A 25,425-nucleotide genomic window follows, 5' to 3' on the forward strand; every position below is an offset into this window, starting at 1 on the left:
AGACTATTGGTGATAGAAAGTGATAATCTGTAAAGGGCACGTTATACATTATTTATATTATAATAATGTTATTTTTCCAGTCGCAGTTATACATCCACACTCCGCCGACCAAAACATTAATAAGTTGTTTATCGTCAATAGAAGCAGTGTATCTACATTCATAAATTAGCTATTTTTGTTTTTATCATATTTATTGTAGAGGTTAAAATCTATTTTGGGTAAATCCATGGTAATATTCCGATACCGTGACTGTGCTGCTAATAAAAACATGTTTACAACTTACGTCTTACATTATAAATTCTACTAATCATTCTATATTTGTGAATTAGTTATTATTACTATTTTTTTATATATTATTAAAATGTACTGATTATATTGTCATATTACACTCAATACTCGATACTTAATGAATATTTTATAAGCTAAAAGACAACACGAGAGAGCATAATACTGGTTTTGAAAAATAATAATAATAATAATAAGAAATTATCTAAAATTTAAATGCATTGTAAATAATACAATTACTTAGACCTCAAGGTTAAAATGTAGAATAGGTAATATGAAAACTTAAAATACAATAGTAATTAATTATTATGGTTGATTTAATTTGTAGGTAGGTACAAAGTACATGATAAAAAGTATTGAGTTTGAGTTTGAGTTTGAGTTCGACTTAAAATCATAATAGGTTCGGTTCAGTTCGGTTCAGTAGAAAATATGAAGGTTTGGTTCAGTTCAAGTTCGCTTTCATTTAAAAAATCAGGCTTCGACGAATCACTGATATAAATAAATAATAATTATAATTGATCTAAGTATCAAAACATTTTATTGGTAATTAAAATACAATAAATTTAAATTCACACAACTATTAACCATTATAAACCCTCATAAATATACATATACTTTTAATATTAAAAATTTCAAATTTTTGTTAAAAACTTTTTGTCAATTAACGAATTTGAAATGGGATTAAAGCTGACGTTATCTAATGCATGAATCTATTGGTCGGTACATCCATTCTGTTGATTCTATGAAATCTAATTCTTTCTCGAGTTCTTTAAGTCTTTTTGTATGTTCTTCCACATTGATAAGGTCTACTCCAAATCCATGAACCTAAAATCATACAATAATTTTATAATGCATTTATTACATAAACAATGGTGAAAAGTGATTATTTAACTATCAAGGTATACTTCTTTCATAAAATTAAGTAATTTGAAATAAGTCTAATTGGTATGGGCAGTTAGGTTACTCTGAGAAAAAATATGTTTTTTGTTCTTGTAATATAGAGTATAATAGGGAAACTAAACTCTGATTAATTGAATCTACGTATAAAAATATAATATAAAACATGAATTATTAGTGAATTAAGTGGTAAATAGGCTAGATTATTTAATATTTATACTGACGAGGTTTTTTTTAGAAATATAACTCTAATGTTCTAAAACGTTGTTTGTATCAATAAGGTAATATATAATAGTTACTCCTGTTTATACTAGGGTTGCATATCTCAAGTAATAAATAAATTGGACTAAATTTCGCTTTCAATTCATGCAATTTAACTTATACCATTAAAGTTAATTTAGTTAAATTGAAAATTGCTAAATAGATAATTAAAAATTTTATACTTTTCTTTCATTTATTTATTTTGAATATTATATTATAAACTATACTAAAACAAACAAAAAAGCTGTAATAAAAACTAAACTATACTGTAAACTATTTTTTTAAATCAAATCTATTAACACATTATTAAATTATTTTACATTTAAGATAGTTTGAGTGTTTTTTTCTTGAATAATTGTAAATCATTATAAAGTCTGTATTTTTGTTTAAACATTATTAAATAACAAAATTTAAAGACACATTAGAAGACTTAACACATAAAATATATTTACCTGGCCTTCAGTTTCGCAAGATTGCTTTTGAAAAAATAGTAAAAATAAAAATATATTATTAAGCAATTAATAACACATTTTTTTGATGAGTTTTATTAATTAAGAAACAATTTTGAATCAAAATTTACTTAGATATAAAATAAAAATGACAATAATGTTTTCATATCAAACTTTAAGATGGCACTATTGTTATTTTAAATAATAATACAAAAGAAAAATAAATAAATAAATAAATAAAAGTAAGACATGACTCCAACTTATTATATTACATAAGTATAATCTATAGTATTGCATTTTTAATTATATTGTAGCTATAGATAATAGAATGGTATAGAAAAAAATTATGGTCTAACTTTATTTAAAAATAAGATAATACATCATTATTAATACTTAGTATTTCTAATAATTTACTGTTTTAAATTAGTACCTGGACCTGGAATACAAGTAAAGATGTTGAATCTTGGTTTAAATCATTGCCTAATGATTTATTAGACAAGCTTTCTTTGATCATCTCTTTTAAAATAGTTTTTTCTGAATCAGAATTATTGGAACCTAATTTATCATCACATGATACAGTAGTTGATGAAGCGGATGACCAAGATCTATCATCCATGTTGTCGTCACTTTCGTCACTGGTGCTAGAAATTGTGCTAGTATCTGACGAATCTTCATCAAAACTGCTTTCAGTTGATACTTCAGATGATGATTCTGATGAATCGTCAGTTGTTGAATTGTCTATATCTTGATGGGCTAAGCGAAACAAAAAAGGACTAGATTGTGATGTTGAAGCTGATGATGTTGATGCTGTTGATGTTGATGCTGTAGGTATTTCACTCATTGTTCTAATCAATAAACTCTAAAAAATATTTAAAAATCAATAAATAATTGATAATATTTATTTTAATATATTTTTATTGATATAGAAGCACATTAAAAACCACCATCAGCTATAATAGTAAATAATTTACAAATAAAATATTCAATAGAGAAGAAAACATTTTATAAATGTACTCAATTATTATTATTTTTTGTTTTTGTTGTCTGAAAAATTCACATTACAAGAACTTATTAAAAGCAAATAAATAAAAAATCTATCACAATAGTTCATAATTTTAAAAAATAAAAATATATTCCGGATTAGTTTTATTATTAAAATTAAAATACATCAAATATATATGTAATAACTTAACCCAAATTTTACCAAAGAAATTATGAACAAATTAAAATGTATTAAAAAATCTTTATTTTATATATTTCTATGAAACGTTTTTATTATTACATTTCAAAATACTTCAATAAAATAATAATTATTAATTATGAAAGTACTTATACTTTACCTATTCATTACATTTCTAGAATTAAATTTATAGTAACTATACAAATTAAGATAAATGTATTATATACATATTACATTTTAAATAATAAATGCCAATTCAATATGGTAATTTAAGTAAAAAATAAATCATTTAACTATTTTATTTTTTATTTATACTACCATATTTTTAAAAAAGTATAATTTGGGATAATTTATAACAGTACAAAAAACTACTATACAACTATAAATTACAATGTTTACAAAATATTATTTCAGTTGTATACTTAAATATATATCCAACTCAATAAAATTATTCATATTTATTTACAAATTACCAACAATAATAATAGCAGTTGATAATTTATCACAGCTGAAATTTTCTTATATTGATAAGGAGTAAAGAAATTAAACAACAAAAATTCCAACAACATAGTTGTGAGCAAATTCCTTTAGTTTCCTTATTGTGATTATAGAGAGAAAACTATACATTTTTCAAAGCGTATCATAAATTAGAAATCTAGATAGAATTTCTTTAAACAATTCCCAGTTGAAAAGAAGAATTTTTTAAATTTTATTTAGTTTAGTAGAAAAAAAATATTACAAATAAAGCTGTAAAGTGAAATAGAAAGACAATTTAAGCCTGTTTAGTGTTAAATATAAAGACTTTTTATCATAAATGATGAACTCTTATAAAAAATTAGTGTTAGTAAGTATTTAGTAAGTAGTGTTAGTAATTTAATATTTTTTAAGTTAGGATATCAGAAAAATTATATTTTACTATTTACGTTAAACTTATGTAGTATCCAATCAAACAAGGATTGCTTTAGTGTCTTGGAACGCTTTTTGATACATCCATATCCATTTGATAGCATTTCCATATAATCACACTATGTTGCCTATCAACGATAACAAAAAATAATAATATTAATTTAGGCTTAAGCCTATAACTTAAATGATCTCTTATTCTATTTTAACAAAAATAATATAAATAGACAAATATCATATTCTCTTATAAATCCATTAAGTGACAAAAAAACAATTTTAAAATAAAAATAAACCAATGTATATAGGTATATACACAAGTACATTTATCAAAATAAAATATATTTAGCAATTTATATTATTGAAAACATTCAAGGCAATGGTTATTATCAGGGCTTGGGACTTTATGTGCTTAAAATCTTAAAAATATGCGCTTAAATATGCATTTATTTTTACTTAAAAAAGACGTACCTACTAATACAAATTTAAATAAAAAAAAACATATCTTGCACGTCTGAGGTTCGTCGATTATCGAGGCAGACAAAATAATACTGTGAAAGAAAGATAAATAAAAATAAAATCGTCTTCAGAGTTAAAAATAAAATGGGTTCCCGAATAAAATAAACAGAATAACGCTATTGAGTATCGCCTTGTCGGCATTATTGCAGACGAATTCATATAGATAAAAACTAATTTAGGATAAATCATTTATCAGCGCGTTTTGTTTTCTAAATAACATTTTTAAAACGTGTCAACAATGAAAATTTTACATTAATATTTTTGATTAACCAAAAAAATTGATTTACGAGTAAATTATCAGAAATTATTTTAAAATATGCAAGTTTAAATCAATATATCTAAAAAATATGCAATTGAAGAAAAAAAAATCTAAAATATGCAAAAATATGCATAATAAACTTTTAAACTTCAACTCCAAACACCACAACACAAATTTGTACCGTATCAGATTTATTCTATATACTTCCCAAACAAATATGCAAATGCATAAAATCTTGAGCCCTGGTTATTATAGTTACTGATGGATAAGAATTTAAAATATTTATTGATGAATTATCAATCAATTGTAACTTACAAAGAAACTGAATAAAATAAATATGTTTAAAACACAAGTAGTAAATATTAACAAGTTTTTTAAGTAGTAAAAAAATATATTTTTAATCTATTTTATAAAAACTTAAATGATGACTAAATGATACAAAAGTTTAAAAATTAAAATAAATGTTCTCAACATAGAGTTTAAATAAAAAAAGACATTTTAAAATAATTTTATGTCTATACATTTTAGCATTAACTAAATGGTCTACGCTTTGGGTAATAATTAATCAGACAATATCAGATAGACAAAAACAAGTAACCGGAAGAAAAATATAAATTATTTTTTATGTTATGTACATGACTATCACGGATGATAACAAACATAACAGTAACTGATAATAAAATATATTTGATTGACTCATTGAGTAGTGACTAGTCTTTTATTTTTTATTATAACTGATTATTTTTGTGTTTGTTGTTTAGTGTTCTGTTGTCTTTTTATTATTTATAAATTGTTATACATAAATCATAATGGTTCAGACTTGCTCGATTCCACTTTGTAAAAGTGTTGCATCAAAACAACGCAACATTAAACTACACAAGTAATATATTATAGGTTTCCAATGGTTGAAGATCTAAGAAATATATGGGTAGAGCGTATAAAAACTTACTATCCTAATTTTAAAACTTATAAAAGCAGTTTAGTGTGTAACAATCACTTTTAAGAAATTGATTTTATTAAAACTACTAGATCTAATACATTTTCATTTCATGACAAAGCAGTTCCCTTGTTATTTGAAATTGAAGAATGTGTTTATGTTTTCAATGATGAATATGGTAGTGTGAATACACATGAACCATCTTGCATTGATGTTCAAGTTGCTGCAAAAAATATAAGCAATAGTGGCAATTCATTATCATATTTGGATCTACTATATGATAGTTTCAATATTCCAGAACCATCTCATATTGAAGTTGAAGAATTAGTTACACCAACTAAAAATAATGATGGTTTGTGTGTATCTTATTCACCTATTGAAGATGTACAAATTATTACAAAACAAATAACATAGCATGTAAGTAAAAAAAAAAAATACTGATTATTTAAATATTATTTAAGCCATTCTAAATAACTTTAAAATGTGTATGTAATCATTTTCAAAATTAAATAATTAATACCATTGTTTATATAATATTATATATTTATAATCAATGTTAGTACATAAAAATAACACAATTACAACCATGTATACATTTATTTTTTTTATTTTCATTTTTACTGTAATTTGCTTAGTAAGTTAATGTATTATTATTTATTGATTTATACCGTTGCATTCTTAAGAATAAATGTCTTGATAGTACAATATTACTATTAATTGTACTACTTTTTAATTGCAAAAATATTGTAGTCCTACTTATTCTCTTCTTTAGTGATATTATTTATTAATGATAACAATTTTATTTGTTTTCTAGGAAAAGAAAAAGCTAATTTTGTGATTTTAAAATTGATAACCTTACTTCTCCAACAAAACCCAATACAATATTGGGATATATCTTAAAATACAGTAATAAACTTTAAAAAATTAGAACAAAAAAATTGCAGAATAAAAATGCATGGCTAAGAAAGAAGATCAAAAATCTATCCCAGTTGATAAATCATCTTAAAAGAAAAAAATTTCTGATAGCTGTTTCACTGTTTTTATGGTATAGACATTAGACCACATTAGACCAGTGGTTAATAACCTTTTAAAAACTGTAACCCAATTTACCTCCAAAAAATCTTATATAAGTATATAATATACTATATTATTATAATGCATTAATATTCTTCATAAATATTTTACTAAATGCAAAAACTTACATTAGAAGAATCTTCCAACTGCACAAAGATTAATGATTATGAAACAATTAAAATGTCACACAGAAAAGAAGATTTCAGCAGAACTTAGGATTTTTGCCTTAGCCCTCAATTTTTATTCAAAAAAAATTTTTTTTAACAATTTTTAATAAATGTCTTCCACATTCATCAACATTACACAAATGGTATGCTGTAATTGACGGATCATCTGGTTTTACTGGCAATTAAATCTAATTGAAAAATCGCAACTAGCTATTTTTACTTAATGGTTTGTCTGGAGCAGAGAAAGCAAATTGGATTCAAACAGCCTTATCCATTGTGCATGATATTGGTGTTCTGATGAAGACATTGACATTTGACAGAGTAGCATCTAATATTTCAATGGCTACTACACTATGGGGCTAAACTGTATCCTTCAGATGTAAAAACATACATCTTGCATTCGATCATCAATGAAAATTTTTTTGTATTTTTGGATCCATGTCACATGCTGAAACTCTGTCATAATATACTTAGTGATTGGCAAACATTATATGGCAAGAATGAACAAGAAATTAGATGGGATTTTTTAAAATAGATTGTAGCTTTACAAGAAAATGCTCAATAACACATAAGAGATACATTTATAATGAAATAATTTTCTAAAATAAATATCAACAAATACTTTTTAAGTATTTCTAATCACATCTGCGATCAAGATCTAATCAACAATCATTTAATACAGTTAATTAAAGAAATTTTCAAAACCTATTTCAATTTAACACCTCAACAAGTCAATCAAAAGAAAGAATACGGTCTCATTTCAGGCATCAATAATGGATAAATAGATGTAAATTCAAATTTTATTATTATTATTATTATCATCAGAGCTTGGAAGTTGTAGCATTAAAAATGTTACTTTTAGCTCTTAAATATGCAGTTAAAAATTCTAAAATATGTGCTATAAATAGCACGAAAAATCAAAAAAATATACATTTAACTTGAAAAAAATGTAATTTTACAAATTGTTTGACTTATTAGACACAGTCTGGACTGATTGAATTATAAACTGTTAACAAAAATGTTAAATTACTTAAATATATTTGTAAAGATGTACTTATTATTAAATTATTTTATATATTTACCTTGGAAATTAACCTAGATTATTAAAATGATTGATAATTTAATGCAATGATATAATAAGAGAATAAAAACTAACTATTAATACATCAAATTGTCAATGAAAACATAAAATAATATTTGATGAGGTATATTTATTTCCAATAATAAAAATATTTTTAAAAACATAACTAAGTAAATACAATTATTATCAACAAAATGTGATTATTTCCTACATTGTGTGAAAATATACCCGAGATAGCACTATAAACCCTAAATTAGCAAAATAGCAATAAAACATATAAATATGCAAAAAAAATAGCAAAATTAAATTTTGTATATGGTATCCGAGTAGTGAGAAACATATTTGTATCTTTGGATGTTCTAGGATGGTCCAATAAAAATATGTATTTGCTAGAACTTTCGAGCCCTGATTATCATTATTATTTATTGTGTCTATAATATTATAACTATGTTATTTAAAATGTAATAAAATATTAAGTTTAATTCAAATAATTTTTGTAATTTTTATATTTTTATGTGGTTATATTTAATTAATATTTCAAATAATACTATTGAAAATATTTACTTACAACTTTTTAACAAGTTAGTTAATTCCTACATATTTTGGTCATTGATTTTATATTTTCTTTAATATCTTCTTCGCCTATAAATTCTCAATCTTCCCCAAAATTATTCTCAAACAAAAAAATATCTTACACTTAACTGTTTATAATTTAATCTGATTAAAATTATCATATGCTTTCAAATAATTTGACAAATTGATGTGACTGTAAATAAGAAAATTGAAAAATATAAGATAAAATATAAATATGTGCTTTAAAGAAAAATATACATTAAAAATAACAAATTTGCATTTAATATGCAAAAAAACATTAAAATACTTGGTGTTGTTTTAGTAAGAATAATCTATATTAGAGATATTTCATATCAGATTTCAAATAATTAATACTAATAAATATATGCATTTAAATTTAAATCCGTTTCTTATAAGTGTGGTTTCTAATATTTATATTATTTATTTTTGTAATAACTTATAATATTATAATAACATGAAATCAATGGTATTGTTTTTTTTAATGTATTGAAGAAATATATAATAAATGGAAAAGATAAGATATATTAATTATTCTTCCCGAATACCTATTTTTGCTTATCTTATTTAGTTAATGGTTCTATGCATTTTAGCATAAAATAAGTATATCAGGATAAAAAAAATGTAATAAGGAGTTATAATGGATTTGCATATAACAAATATAAAGAAATTAATGTATGATATACATTTTTAAGAGAACCAGTTGGAGTAATTATGACAAATAATATAACAGATATAAGAAAATATATCTCTATCAAATACCTATTAAGTATTTATCAACACAATACACAGATGAATATTAATGAAATGTGTTGCATATGAATAATACTTAAATATAGTTATACTCACTAATATACAAGGCTGGATTAAGCACCTATTGAGTCCTGTGGCTGAAATTTTATATGGGCCTTTTAACAAAACATAATTTACAAAGCTGCTCCCTATGCTCGCAGAACGATACATTTTTTTTAACTATTTCACAAATTATCAATTGCATTATAAAATTATAAAATTAATAGGTATATACAATTTATGTCTAAAAAACTACTAATTTTAATACGATAAAAATGAGTATCAGCTTAAAATTGTTTGAGCCCCAGGGCTACCACTCTTAATCCAGCCTTACTAATATATCACTAATTTTCTAACAAATTTTTATACGCAAATGTATCTCACAAATATAATTTCAATAAACATATGAACTAAGTTAGTTTGCCAAATTTATTGTTACTCTTTAAATAGGTATCATGTGTCTTCCAATATTAAACTGAACAAATAATCTACCATTTCTACCACAAACTTAAAATGGCCATAAGTAAATTGAATGTAAAAATATTAAAGTAAGGAATAATATTCATATGATAATAATCTCATAAAATATTTTATTTTTCTAAATTGAATTACGCATCTAATATACATATTAATTATTAAATAGTATTTACATTTAATATTAGAAACTTTCAGAAGAAAATGTTGCAATCAAATATACACAATAATATTGTACTCAAAGACATAATTTGAGTTTTACAACAGGTTAGTAAAAAATTACTCCAAAATTCAACTTCAACAGAAGGATTGGATATAAAACTTTAAATAAATAAATCACAATACTTATGAGATATATAACGCTTAAAACTATGTATCCTGACGAACTTATCTCTTATGAAATGTATATTATACTGTTAAGTACTGACCAAAGACAAAGGAAAAATAAAAATGGAGAAGTACAGGCCAAGTACCTTAAACTGTCACTAATAGCATACGACAATAATCTATTGAGTTGTGTGCATCAATCGGACATTTTTCGATTATGGTTAGAATAAATACAATGGTGCCGACCGGCCGTTGATGTCCTCGGACACTGTATGGACGTTACATTTATCGGTACAACAAAGCTGAATGCAGACGCATAATGTACATACTTGTGATAGTGTAGTATCGAAGGGCTGCTGCAGAAATGGTGCAAGACACTGAACGACGATATTCGATTCCGGGAGAGGCTTGGGGTGATCTCGGTCATTAAGAACGCGATACGGAAGGACAACGATGATTATGATGAAAACAGTAAAAACAATAACGCTTATATTTATAACAACGATTACGGCAACGACGATTGTAGTGGTAAAAAAAAAAAAAAAACAATGGATACAACCGAAGAACGATGGTCGTATAATAGGATTAAATAACAACAAAAAATAAATAAATAACAAACCCTCGAGAAGCCGAGAGCGCGGCCCCAATATCGCAATCGGTTTGTTGCGTGCGAACTGCGAAGCTGCAGGGCAACGATGATAAGACGGATCTGTGCGGATCGAACTCGTACGTTGTGCCGTTCGCCGGGACCGTCGTTCACTGGGACGCGACAGTTGTCCGACGCGACGCGTCGTCCCGCGGTACGACCGTGCGGGTGGAGAGTAGGTGGTGTGGCTCGTTGCAGTACGGATGAAGAAGAGCCGATGTCGTGTCTCGCTTCCGAATTAAGTACCGGATAAACGAGCTGATACTACTACGCAAACGTGAACGGATTTTTTTTATTTATTTATTCATTTTTTTTTTTTTAACCACCCAAATAATAACGGTACCACGATACCTGATAGCGTGTCATCTCGAAAATTCCCAACATCTGATAAGGAAAAAAAAAAAGGGTAATCAAATCGTTCGGTGTTGATAAAAACGTTACGATTCGACCGGCAACACGCTTCAAGGAATAAAATCGTTCCGCTGGATACGGCGTCGTGCCACCATGGATTTGCTGTGCGTGTACTCACGTGTAATTGTACTGCTCGTACGGGTTAGGGATTTCCGGCAGGCGTCAGAGAATAACATTGGGCCGTCCCAAGGTTTTTTGGGACCAGGGGCAAATTAATTTGTGGGCCCTTCGACCATAATTAATAATAAGATATGATGAACAAAATACTTACTGAGAATAACAAAATTCTTGCAAACGTATTTTTCCAAACCTTAACCAACCAAGCTCATTTAAATTCATGTACTGCATTACCTACATAATAGAATTGAATATTATTCATATTATTTATAGTTTAATCGCTCGGTGTAATCAGACAAGTCGCTACACGCTCACACGACGTCGCGTATCGCTTTAATCGCCAACACGCTGCGTGTAAAATTGCTCAATGTAATCGAGGCTTTATTATCAATTATTATACATCAAGAATTTATGGGCCCCCCTAAAAAATATTTCAACAATGGGTCATGGGACAAAATGGTTCCGTTGGCCCCCCTCCCTCTGAACGGCCCTGTAGATGTTACATGTAGGCAACCCAATAAACCTGGTTTGTATGATTACGTCGGATTTCAACGAGATGTGGCCCTAGGGCTGTCGAACAGGGACTGGGTCCAAACCGGAACCCTTAAAATCGAAAGAACCCTAACGTTACTAACATGGTCAAATACCGGAACTTTTTAATCGATTAAATTATTTTTGAGGATCCAAAATGAAATTATTCTATTCATCATAATTTATTACTATTTTGTAGAGATGCAAGTCGTATAAAATGGTATAAAACACTTCTATACAAGGAATTAAACGCATTTTACGTATAAAATTATTTTATACAGACGGTATAAAAAAAAATGTTAAGCGTTACTTTTAGTATTTACTACTTTTTACTATTGTCCTATATAAATTGTTATTATTTATTATTATCATTTACTATTGTAGTTAACCCGTTGCGTATTCCTTCAAAAATGTTCACATCTGCGAAATTTTATCCTTATCGACTTTATCAAACCGTACACTATTATTGACGTTATTGTACTCGTATATTCTGATATTCCCAGTGGCGTAGCGTAGTGGTGGCACTTTTTAGAGGTCGGCAAAATTTCACAGTGAATAATAAAATATATTTTGTAAATATTTGAACCACTTCATGTTTTTAACGCAACTGTAAATTCGGACCGATTGAAAAGAGCACGGAATTTTTCATTACTTATTCTGTGACGAATTCGTGGAATCCTCTTTCTTTGAATGATATTTTGTAGCGAATGGCAACACCGTCTATACTGATTTGCGAGCATTCCCTGTATTTTATTTTGTGCTTGGATTGTTTATGACTTATAATCAGCAAGAATGACTTCTATTACATATATATTACGTTCAATATTGTTATTACGTCCCTTTAGTCCCTTTAAGAACGTACGTGATGCTTTGACAATTCAAAGAAAAATTTATTCGTGGATCTTCAGTTGTTTAGTTCACATTGTTTCGTAACTGTGATTTTTGTGCAAATAAGTTCGTGTAGTAGTTATGAAATTATTGTATAACTTTATGAAAATTTGAATTTTCCGATACGTTTACCTACATTCAACTGTGTGAGTATTAAATATTTTATTTATGTTATTGTATGTTGGAATGTCCGATATGTTGTTCAAGCTCTAATTTATTAAAATCCGGCCACGTACGACTTTTACACTTGCATGTCCAGGGTTCCGAACAAATATTAACGGTTTTCAGATTTTTGCCTGTAGATAGATGTGGTGTAAAATATACCTAGTTTTTGAAATGTTCGATAGTTTCTTACACCTATCAAGCTAACGCTAGTGTTGGGAAAGTTAATTTTCAAAAGGAATTCCTTCCTGTTCCTCGTTATTGTTCTAAAAACGGAACTCGTTCACGTTCCTTGTTTCAGAAGCAAAAAATGAAAGCGTTCCCGTTCTTTTTTAAAAAAGAACGCGTTTCCATTCTTTTACATTTTTTTTATGCGATTTTAACTATTTTCAATGGTGTTTTTTTGTAGACAATTTTTTAACCAGAAATAATCGACTAATTTTCATGTTTAATACATTTTTTGATGAGTGGTTAATTAAATCCAGATTCAATATTGAAGATCAGTGGCGTAAGTAGACTCGCTAGCGCTCCTGGCATACTTAGAATATGTTACCTTTCTAATCAATTAAAATTTGATGTCATGATATTTTTTTTAACCTTTAATTTTACTAATATATTTATGTATACAATTTATACTTATAAGTTATTATTGCAGTGTTAATTTTAAACTTTGAAATTTGCTTTTCTCGGTTTACGAATAGCAAATTCATCGATAATTTCTTCATATGAAATTTTTTATTTAAATGCCCTATTTTCATAATTTCATCATTAAATTCACACATAGTGTGTACAAATATACATCTACGTATTTTAAAAAGTATAATGGAAAAATTTCGATTTAATTGTAGAATAAAAATACGACTTTTGCACAATTTTGCGCCCCTGACGTAGGCACAGTTTGCCATACCCTTGCTACATCACTGTTGAAGATAATATTTTCTGTTATTGGCTCGCTGCCCAAATATGTCCACTCTGTGGTATCATCGTTTAAATCACATACATAATATTCCGCATATACCTTCATGTTCTAACATGTATTATAATAATCAAGGGCGCCCATAGGGGGGGCAAGGGAGGGACATGTCCCCCCCGCTGGAAAATGTCAAAAATCTTGGAAAATTGTTTACTATGATCAGAATATATTTATTTAAATAGAACTTAAAAATTTAATTTAATATATGAAAATCTATAATTTGTTTATGAAAAATCTATTTATTTAGTTTGGAAAATCAGGTTATCAGCTACAAATAACAATACGTTTTTTCGTTTCTATTCTATGGATAATTATCAATTCTTAAAATATTGTGTATTTCCAGAAATACAGTATATATATGCGTGTGTGTACACAACCATAATATTTATATAATATTTGTAAATTAATATTTTAATAAATATAATTACCTAATGTTTTAAGTGTCCAATTTATATTATTAATTAAATAAAAATTTCAATAAATTACTTTTATGGTAAATTGATTAAATAATTATTATTTTATAGTCTTCCAGTTTGATATATATATATATATTCATATAATGTAATAGTATAATGTAAAATTGTAAACCTCTTCCTACATCGTGGGTCATTCCTATTTATGAATAGATTGATAATTAAAATGTTGTCCCCCACTTGAGAATTTTCCTATGGGCACCCTTGATAATAATGATAGGTTGATTAATGAAGATAGGTAAACTAAAAAATTCAATAAAATTTTACTATTGTGATATTGCATTTATTAATTACCATTATTAATTTAGTTTATTTTTATTTGTTTATTTCTTTGTTTATTCAAATTATTCCTATATAGGTACTTATATAGATATTAATAGAACAATTCTATCAAAAAATGATTTCTATTTTTAGTTACATAAACCTTTTAAATATGATTAGAAAGGTTTTGTTTTCTAAGTAATAGTATTTATTTTAAGTTCATTTTCCGTAAATGCTTATGAGTTGTTCAATATTTTTGATTATTTTTGATTAAACTTTTGTGAAAACTAATCTTATATTAAACTCTAGTAATCTTCCTTCCTCATTTAACAATTAAATTATTGAAACAAATGATGAAGTGACCAAGGTACGTTCAAATCGAGTAGATTTATCCACTATTGGTAAGTGGATGGAAGAATTTTCAAATCTTACAGCCACTAAGTGGAATGTTCATCAGTTTCAAATGGAAAATACATTCAATGCATGTTAGTAACTATTGTGTAATTTTTTTATAATATTTTGGCATTTAATTGAAAAAAAATTTATTTATATATAATATAATAAATGTTAGAATACGTATGCCAATTAGTAATAATCAGGGCTAGGATTTGTATGCAACAACATGTTTTTTTTGCCACTTCTGATTATCCATTTTGTCAGTAATGTCCACGAATCACCTCATGATGAGATAAATGGTATTGTTTTTATATTGCATGTTTTTGCATATTTTGGATAAAATGCATATTATTACATATATTGAATAAAATGAATATTATTGCATATTTCAATTACGAGAATGCTAAAAATGAATGTTTTATAGTATATTTTGTAATAAATAGGTATTTATTAATATTTTGTATTTAATTCTAGCCCTGCTGATTAAAGTATTATTACTAATAATATTAATTATTGTATTAATTCAATATAATAATATTAAAATATGAACATATGTTTAATTACATAATACACATGCGATTACATATAATTATATACTCACATAACTTGTATCCAATTGCAAATTGTATAGATTGGAAATATTTATTACATAAATTGCTTTTAATTTAAAAAATAATAATTTTAGTAATCAACAATATAATAGTATTACATAATTTGAATGGGTCGCTAAATATTTTATACCAATGAGAAGGCCGTATTTCTCTATGTGTTTTATTTGCGGAATGTTAATATGTAAACCTTGTATGTTAATATCAAATTCATTAAGGTAAAAGATTTAATTTTTAATTTAAAAGATTTAATATATCTACGATACGTCCTAGGTTCATGGCTATTTATTATCGGCTGACGGAGTGATACAAACAAAATTATTAACACTAAATAATATTAAAAAAAAGTATTTTTTTTCATAATTTGAAGAACAAACATTTTCATTCAACCTCAAAAATAAGAACTTTTTCCAGTTCTATGTTTCAATATTTGAAAAAGAACGTGTTCCAAGCTTCGTTTCTATAAAAGGAATGTAATCCAGCAACGCGTTTCTCATCAATACTGACTAACACGTATTAATAATTTAGTTATTGATTGTATTTGTTATTTAATTTTGCCTAGTGTTCTGTTTTTGCTTGGGCCGACCCTGGCTGTATATTATTCGTATAAAATACAATTGTGAGTATTTAACTGCAATTTATTCATTATTACAAAGAAAACACAGTCGACGTATGAACAAATATTCACAATAATTTTGAACGAATGTAATAAACGTAAATATTACATTGACATTATTTGACCTCTAACCTTTACATTGACCTATTACAGTTAAGGTACATTTATATTTCGAAATATAATATTAATGGGTTTTTTTTACCATTTATACCATAGGCGTATACAAAAACTAGGTTTAGAGATTAAATATCGTACAGATGAATATTTCAGCTACTTTTGTGCTTGTAGCTTATCTTTTCTCTCATTAAGTCACATCAAAGAAGCAATGGATTACCTTAAAGCTATTATTCCTCCAGACGCAAAGGACCAAGTTAATTATTTTGATTCAGATTATGTAAGTGATCCTTTGCGTAGAATAGGAACTGATTATGATTTAAGTTTTCGTCGACTTCCTCCTCAATCCCCGCCACCAATGTGAAATTTGCACCAAAGTACCTTACTGAATAGTAGTAGAACCAACAACGTGTGTGAGGGATGGAATAATAGATTTTTAAGTTATTTTTCTTGAGGAATTCTGGTTAAATTTAATTACATTTCTGATTTTCTATTATATTATATGTTAATGCATCATCAATAATAATTTTATTATATTTATAATTTAATTGTTTAAAAATAATTTAACTTGAATTTAATTAAAAGTAACTAGTTATTTATTAAGTTTATATCAATTAAAATAAGTTCAGTTAAAGTTAAAATGAATTTAACTTTAACTTTTTAACTCGTTTTGGCTTGTAAAAATCCATCAATTTGGAAATGATTGAAAAATGTGATACACTAAGTGAAAACTGATAAAGTGAAATTAACATTGAGTAAAATTGAGCAATCAACTTATAAATGATCACATAACGGACATATAATGCAAACCCAACTAAAAACATTTTTACTTGGGGAGAATGGAGTGTAGATTTGTTCTTAACAAATATAGGGAATAATATTAGAATCAAATTTGATTAAATTTGTAATAAGTGTAATTATTTTCTGATTATTATTATTTGGAAATGTGCTTCCCTACATGGTGTACAGTATACTTTGGAACTAAAATCAATTTTATATTAAATATGACTTAACAGTTACAATGGGTTGGTGACTCCAATTACGGTTGTATTGTATTTTTAACACATTAATTATTTCTAAACAATGTGAGCTTAGAAAAACATATTCTTTATACTGATCATAAAATAAAAAACCTTGTAAACATATTTTATCGCCTTAGGTATAATTTATAATTAATTAATAATTTGTAGATATAGAATTGTATAATTGGTAAAATAAAAAAATGTTGCATACATTTGTGTAAGAAAACGAATCAAATAACATTTTATCGTTCCTTCAGGACATTATACATATAACAGTATACACATTTACATTTAAATATGTTTAGGATGTTTAAGTAATACCTACATCAAATGCAGTTGTACAAAGAAAAATATTATGGCTTAAAACATATTATAAAATGGTTTGAGTTGATAAATTTGCAAAATAATATTTTAATAACAACAACAAAAAAGACTAACATTTCAAATAACTACAGTAATTAAATACTATGACTTTCTAATTCAAATTACCAAGAAGGTATATAATATATTTACAGTGGTGTTTTTAGTTATTAATTCATACGCTATTTTATAATTTTGTTATCAATTAATCAACATTATTTATAAAAACAAATGATTCTATGTGTAACTAGTTTATAACAAGTTATAAACATTCAAATAAGAACAATTTAATTTACATAAAGTTTTTTGTAGATAATAATAGTATAGGTGACGGTGGCTAACAATAGGCAGGTACTACAGAATTAAGTAGTTTCAATTAATTAATCAATATTATTAATAATTCTTTCTAGATGTCGGACAAATTGAAACTAATATACTTGTTGATTTATGAATCGAAAACACGAGTAGACATTTAAAGTAGAACAAAAATATGGCGAAAAATTAATCACAAGATTTCACTCTGACACACATACTAAAATCATACAGAATAAGTTTATAAAAAAAAAATCATTATCATTTATAGTAATAAGGTGATATAATTTAACAACTATAATATTATTATTTAACTAAAAAAATGAATACAATAACAACAGCCGAGATAAATAGTGTAAAAATTTACAAAATCATTATTCAACAAAAGAAACGAAACACTGGCACAGATACTACAATACGAATCAATTGTTTTGATATTATCACACAATGAAACTATAAATTATTAGAGCAAAAGCACCACTTTTAGATTTTTTTTTTAAAAAAGACAGGTTTCAAAAAAAGTTTCCCTTGGACGTTAAGAAGTGTTAAACAAATGTACTCAAAATCATTACGGGGTAATGATGAATTAGTCTTAACAGATAGTTCTGTTATTATATGTGATCATATATATATATATATATATATATATATATATATTTTATATGAATTAAACTTTAGAATAAATATTTCTTTGTCTTAGTGATTTGAATAATTCTTATCATTAAATATTAGTCACAATGTAAAAATTAAATAATCCAACAATGATGTGTTGTTCCTAATGATTATTTAATAATTTGTACAATAGTATTCAAATTATAGTAATAGAATAATATAAATGGTGTTAACCTGTTGCATATATCACATTATTAGTATTCATAAAATCTATTTTAAACAAAATATAATCACAACAAAAACATTTATATAATATAATTTTACATTTTATATCATTGATATAATATACTTTATAGGATGATAAACAATTAAAAAAAAAAAAAAACACAACCGTAAATAAAACAAATTCTAAAAAAAAAAAAAAAATAATAGCTCTTAATTCAATATTAAAACTCATGATAAACTCAAAATATTTAAACATTATTATTTAGGCTATAATTTATAACTCTTAACACAAACTATTATAAATAATTAAAATAAAATTATAGAATTTATAAAACTCAAGTATACAAAAAAAACAAGAAAAACATAACTAAAATAAGTTATGATACCATTTTTAAATCATAAATTATTCCAAGGCAATAAACAGCATTAGCACGAACTTTAGGGTTTGGATCAATTGTTAAAGTCAACATTTTATTTGAAATCAAATCAAAAGAACACTGAGTTGGATTTGCCTTATATAGAGAACCTAAAAAAAAAATATATATATATATATATATACTGTATATTATTAGAACAAAAATAAACAAAAATAATAACTGTGTAAGTTATAACAATTAACATATTCACTATACATAATAATAAAATATATCAAAGTCATCAACTTGATTATGAATTGAATAAGATTTTTTTACCAATAAATAATGCAGCACTGGCTCTTAGTTCAGGAAAAATACTTTTCGTATATGATATTCCAATCATTGTATAAGTAGAAATATGAGATAAAAATTCTTCAGTCTATAAACATTTGATTTAAGTTAAATAATACATTTTAAATTTTTTTCATACTATATACAAACCATAATTTTACACATTTGTTGAGTAAATTCAGTATACTTCAATCTTCCTTCTTCAATTAAATGATTTTGAGTCATAACTATCATTCTTTCAGAATTTAACAAGATGCTAACTTTTTTCAATGCATACTTGCAGGACTGCAATTAAAATCAAAGAAAGATGTTAAATATTATTTTCAAAATGCTTACTTAAGATTTTGATAAACAACAATCGATAAATAATAAAAACTTTTATAAATAACTTATTAACCAGAATGTATATTTGTATAATAAATTAATTATAATTTTGCTATAAAAATATAAGTTAATTTTAATAAATTCAAAAAGTTATTGTTAATTTATTTTATGTAATGATAAATTATAAAGTCAAATTTAACTTAATTTTGTAATAAAAATTGTATTATAAAATGTAAAATATTTCAAATCATATTATAAAGTAACTATATTAAGTAAACATTTGAACATAATAATAATGCGCTTTAATACCAACCTTAACAATATTTATATCATTTTCACATAAATGCATAAGAAGTGTGACCATATTATTATGAATTAATGACATATCTACTTCAATAGCAAAATCTATTGTTTTAGAACATAATTCACCATAAAGTCTTATGGAAGTATTGCGCATTTCGTTATTTTCCTAAAATTCATTGATTTTTTAAAATGTTGAACAAAAGTTCATTTCATAATATTTTATAGTACATTTATTACTTACATTCTCAAAAAATTGTTTAATACGAAATGTTAAAGTAGTATAATGTTTTTCAAACTGATCTAATGATAAATGAGGTGTTAATGATATAAGACCGCGTATGGCTTCTAATGTTACATCACTCTGTTGTGTTTGATGTTCATCGAGACTTTGCATTAGTGCATCAAGTATGTATTGAGACTGATTATCAGACTTAAATAAAATATTTATATATTTAAAGAGAAAACATATATATTAAAAAAAATTATTCAAAATATATATATTTAAGAATCTGTCCTTACCCAAATCTGTTGATGTTGACAAATAACTGTGAGACCTTTTAAACAATACTTTTTTATAGTATACGATGTATCATTCAAACATTTTAAAAAAATGTTTATTAAATTAGTAGTATATTTTGCATCAGTCGTTATAGTTTCAGTACACTAGATAAATATTCATATATAAGTATTATAATAAAATGTCTGCAAACTATAGATACAAATACTTACACATAAACAAAGAATTACAATAGCAATCCGTTGACATTCTAATGTACTATTTAAGTTTTGGTCAAAATTATTTAATATTTTTGAGATCAAATCAGAATATGTTTCAACCAATCCTCTGAAAAAAATTAAACTATAGTTACTAAGTTAAATTTAAAAATTATCAATTTTAATTTATATACAGTTGCAGAATAAAAATTATTTTTTTATTATAATAAAAAATCTATAGATAAATTTATAGATACTTAACGTAATATAAATTAACTCTATCAAATAATAATTGCATTAACAATTTTATCGATAATAAAAACCACGCATTTAAGTAACTTTTAAACATTATTCTAACAGTATTATGAATATATTTCACCAAAAACAAGAATTAAATACTTCAAATTTTATCAATAAATTATAATGAGATAATGAGAGCCTAGAATACAAATTAATTTTATTAATTGATTCTACGATAAAAGTCACTTAAATAACTATTTATAAAATTTAAATACCATAAATAGTTTTAAAATAATTATAAGTAAATTTTAAATTAAATATTGTAATCATTTAAATAATAAACATTAAAAAATATATAAGTTAAGTCATTATTAAATATTTTTAAATATTAATTTTACTAATTTATATTTATAATATAATAATTAAGTATATAATGATTAAATAAGAAATACATTTATTTTATAAATAAATATCTTACTTAATAATGCATGGTCCTAATTTATGCATGATAATATCGACTGTAGTATCCAAGCAGTTGATTGAATCCATTATATGATTAGAACATTCTTCTAATTTAATGGCTTTAAATAAATGATATAATGTTTCGTGAGCAATTCTAAAATGTATTTAAAATAAATAAATATTTATGTAAATATTGAAAAATTTAAGCAAATAGATTAAATATAACAATAAATATTACTTGGCAGGATTTATGTCATAAACTTCTTTATAAGATATAAATAAATTTTTATTAGTTCCTCGTATAGGAGAACCAACATCAATCAATGCAGCAAAGGTCAAAAATATAATATTAAAAAGATCAGGAAATGACTTTATTGTAGAATCATATGAAAGTTGTTTTAAAATTTCATTCAGACCACTAAGTGCCTAAAACACAAAATAAAATTATAAAATATTCTTTAAAACTATAATGCAATACTTAATAGTTAATCATATTTTGAGTAATATATCTTATACATTTATAATATTATGGATATTAACAACCGTTATAAAATTTTTTTTAGAAGATCAAGATATTAAATAACATTATTTGTTTTGATATATAAAATCCAATGTATGTTTTATAAATTATAAATAAATAATATGAATAAAAAGTAAAATTTAGTTGTTTAAAATAGAATATAAGCAACACTTAAAACAATAAACAAAATAACAGACCGTTGATATTTCATACAATAATTACTTTAAATTAGAAAGTTAGAAATGATTATACTTATACATAGATCAAATATTTGTATTTATACTTACTGCAATAGGGATCAGTGAAGCAACTGGTTTATTTAGGAACTGTTTTGTACTAGTATCATACAAAGGTGTTAATGTTATAAACTCTAAAAGCGTGTCCACAATCTGAGAACACATTTCCTCTTTCCCTAAAGATTGCCAAATAGCACACACAGTCCTAAAAAAAAAATTTATATTTATAATTATACGATCAATTAATTAAATTAATAGTGTTTAATAATTATTGATGATTAATAATTGAATCAGTCATTTCGAAAAGGCAATTTCTCCATACATTTTCAAAACTATTTTTATATGATAGATGTGTTTAAATAATAATAATGCATATTTCCTGCGAGACCACCACATCATAATGCGTTTTTTATAAGGGAATTAAATAATTCAACCCATTTTCAATTTTTATTTAAATTTAATTTTGATCTCTAAAAATAGTTTTTTATGTTTTCTGACAGTTTTCATTTTATGGAGATATGGCCTTTTCGAAATGACCGATTCAATTAATAAACTTAACATAATAATCAAAAACTCAATTTGTCTAAGTTAAATTTCTTTTAATCAAATAAAGATTATATTTTAATTTTTATTTAAATTAAATATTATTGTTTATATCAAAAATTTTTCATGCATACTACGCATTTAATATTATGATACTAGGAAACTCTTAAATAATCTTAATAAATTAACTAATTTTATACATAAATATAAAAAAAAATTGAAAATTATAGTATTTTAATATCTATTATTTTTATACTAATAATTAAAAAAATAAAATTGATTGAATCTATTATCAAAATAAATTTGAATATATACTTTTTGTACTATAGGTAATAATAAACCTACAACAGAACAGTCTCATCTTGTATTATTACTTAAATCAATTGTAATAAAATCTCATAATCTGAAATATATAAAACTTACAAACTAAATGGCAAGCTTTGATTAATAAGTAATTCAATAAAATCCGATTTGTTAAATTTTCCAAAAGTAATCAACGCTTTTATGTTATTCGCCTTAATAATTTCATTGGTGTTTTCAAGCTCTTTAAATAGGTAACCTATTAAAAAAAATTTATATGATTTTAATAACCAAATATAATTATAAAACTATACAAGACACAGTAAATGGTGAGTTATATTTTTGAATAACACACATATTATTTGTTATAATTTACAGGTCATACAGAATAATACAAATATAATATTTATAGAATTTAAACTTATACTTTGTTATATTTATATAAATAACAATAAAAAAATATAAAATTGAGATAAAAAATGAGTATAATATGGTAATATTAAACTAAAATATTAATTTTTTGTGTAATCTAAATTTTACAATATAATAGAATAACATACTTAAAATTTCATTATAAGCTTTTTGATGAAATTGTTGGGCAACAATTGGGAATAAAATGTTTAATATTTCACTAGTTTTTAACTGACATAACTCTTCGTGGTCATGTAAACCATCAATTAAACATTTACAAAAAAGTGGCAGATCCGATGGTGCTAATATTTTTTGCATAGCCTGGAATAAGTTTTAATTTTAAAAATACTTTCATCAATTATTTATAATAGTACCTCTAAAAGTTTTCTACATGATTCTGCATTATTGTCAAACATTATTTTATCAATATAATCAGATTGGTTTATATAACTTTCAGTAAAAGCTCCTTTATAAATGGCAGTTATTTTTAGTAAAATATCCAGACATTTAAAAACGTTCAGTCTTGTTTTTTCATCAGGTTCTGCTATACGCACACACATTTGAGCAAACAATGGTGCAGATGAATTTAAACATGTTGGCAGCTAAAACAAACATGTTTTTCAAATATTAATATATTAATATATTAATATGATATATTAAAGTGATTTACATGGATACATCTTATTGTTGGACTCATGATAAAATATTGACTGAAATGTCACGCCAGATGTTAGACTCGTTGAGTGAAAAGTACAATCAATTATAATGCATTGATGTCATAGTGCATTTTAATAAAAGCAAAATTGGTTGATACTATGATTTTACTAAGGATTTACTATGACAATCATATATATCATTTATTTTAACAAATAAATTGTTAAAAGAAAAACTAGGTATTTTCCTTGTTTGTATTGTGTTTAAGTCATATCCATGTGCCATTTTTTCAATAAAATGCTTCAGTCAATAAATCACACTTTAGATATAAAATAATACAAATCTTAAATATTATTCATTACCTTAGTTATTTGAAAATTGCTATGACTATAATAGCAGTTCATAATATTTTGTAGTAAATAAATGGCAATAAATCTTTGATAATTTTTTCGTGATATTATGTATGGATTCAGTATTATGACAATTTCATCAACTACTTCAAATGATCCACTTCTAATTACCAGCAACTGATCAAGAACTTTACCTGAACAATACATTTCATGATTATTTTATAGTTGTATCTATCACGAAATTAATGTTTTACAATATAAATACTCACAAAGATATTCCAATGTTAACATGATGTCAGTTCCATTATTATCCACAATTTCTGAGGAAGAAAGGATAAATATTTTGTCAACACACTTTGTTATAATGAACGATCTTGTACTCAAATCGATAGGTTCAATATCAGGTACAGGTTTTCTATTAGAAAATTTTAGAAAAAAAAAAAAAACAAAGTTACAGTTATCAACAATTTAGATATCACAAACTATTGATTTTATTTAATATTTTAATCAAATCACATAAATTAAAACAACTTACATGTAAGATGCTAAGACTTGATAGTATATGTAATCAGATAGTGAACTGGAATTTAAAATTTGATCTACAAGATTCTTGATGACTGTGTCTCGGATGATTGATAAATTTGGTATCGTATCACTATTTTCAACATTACTTATAACATTTGCTATAACTTCAAGACATTGAACTAAGGACTTTTTAGTCTCAATGTTCTATAAATGATA

At 24.7% G+C, this 25,425-nt stretch overlaps 2 protein-coding genes across 10 annotated transcripts in view; both read right to left on the bottom strand.

Moving 5' to 3' along the window:
- Positions 1 to 800: 800 nt before the first annotated feature.
- On the bottom strand, positions 801 to 11,174 carry LOC112690250 (dentin sialophosphoprotein). Of its 5 annotated transcripts, none has more exons than XM_025564323.1 (5): positions 10,813 to 11,174; positions 3,996 to 4,106; positions 2,323 to 2,751; positions 1,896 to 1,919; positions 801 to 1,110 (listed from the first exon to the last, which is right to left on the bottom strand). In XM_025564323.1, the coding sequence occupies exons 2-5, from the start codon at positions 4,086 to 4,088 to the stop codon at positions 979 to 981; spliced, it is 678 nt and encodes a 225-aa protein (XP_025420108.1). In that variant the 5' UTR covers positions 4,089 to 4,106; positions 10,813 to 11,174; the 3' UTR covers positions 801 to 978. The 5 variants fall into 5 exon arrangements, with proteins under 5 accessions (XP_025420108.1, XP_025420041.1, XP_025420304.1 ...); XM_025564256.1 differs by having other exon boundaries at positions 10,523 to 11,174; XM_025564519.1 differs by lacking the exon at positions 3,996 to 4,106.
- An 8,086-nt stretch (positions 11,175 to 19,260) lies between these two features.
- LOC112683319 (maestro heat-like repeat-containing protein family member 1) overlaps positions 19,261 to 25,425 on the bottom strand; it is a 29,522-nt gene continuing 23,357 nt past the window's right edge. For all 5 annotated transcript variants that reach the window (XM_025554555.1, XM_025554417.1, XM_025554490.1 and 2 more), the window contains 16 exons: positions 25,220 to 25,413; positions 24,954 to 25,099; positions 24,697 to 24,878; positions 24,055 to 24,282; positions 23,830 to 24,001; positions 23,393 to 23,528; positions 22,478 to 22,631; positions 21,909 to 22,096; positions 21,687 to 21,824; positions 20,984 to 21,098; positions 20,774 to 20,917; positions 20,496 to 20,684; positions 20,265 to 20,420; positions 19,778 to 19,912; positions 19,613 to 19,715; positions 19,261 to 19,446 (listed from right to left, as the gene is read on the bottom strand). In XM_025554555.1, the coding sequence (XP_025410340.1) occupies positions 19,298 to 19,446; positions 19,613 to 19,715; positions 19,778 to 19,912; positions 20,265 to 20,420; positions 20,496 to 20,684; positions 20,774 to 20,917; positions 20,984 to 21,098; positions 21,687 to 21,824; positions 21,909 to 22,096; positions 22,478 to 22,631; positions 23,393 to 23,528; positions 23,830 to 24,001; positions 24,055 to 24,282; positions 24,697 to 24,878; positions 24,954 to 25,099; positions 25,220 to 25,413 (2,529 nt within the window). In that variant the 3' untranslated portion in view covers positions 19,261 to 19,297. The remainder of the gene's footprint in view (positions 19,447 to 19,612; positions 19,716 to 19,777; positions 19,913 to 20,264; positions 20,421 to 20,495; positions 20,685 to 20,773; positions 20,918 to 20,983; positions 21,099 to 21,686; positions 21,825 to 21,908; positions 22,097 to 22,477; positions 22,632 to 23,392; positions 23,529 to 23,829; positions 24,002 to 24,054; positions 24,283 to 24,696; positions 24,879 to 24,953; positions 25,100 to 25,219; positions 25,414 to 25,425) is intronic.

Source organism: Sipha flava, unplaced genomic scaffold (assembly GCF_003268045.1).
Source record: "Sipha flava isolate LNK unplaced genomic scaffold, YSA_version1 0_pilon_pilon, whole genome shotgun sequence".
NCBI lineage: Eukaryota > Metazoa > Arthropoda > Insecta > Hemiptera > Aphididae > Sipha > Sipha flava.

Excerpts from the sequence above, each read along its gene's own strand:
- LOC112690250 (XM_025564323.1), bottom strand. The coding sequence starts at position 4,088 with ATGGAAATGCTATCAAATGGATATGGATGTATCAAAAAGCGTTCCAAG. Across the intron at positions 2,752-3,995 it reads GGATACTACATAAGTTTAAC|AGTTTATTGATTAGAACAAT; the intron begins GTAAATAGTAAA and ends AATATTTTTTAG. Across the intron at positions 1,111-1,895 it reads CTTGCGAAACTGAAGGCCAG|GTTCATGGATTTGGAGTAGA; the intron begins GTAAATATATTT and ends GTATGATTTTAG.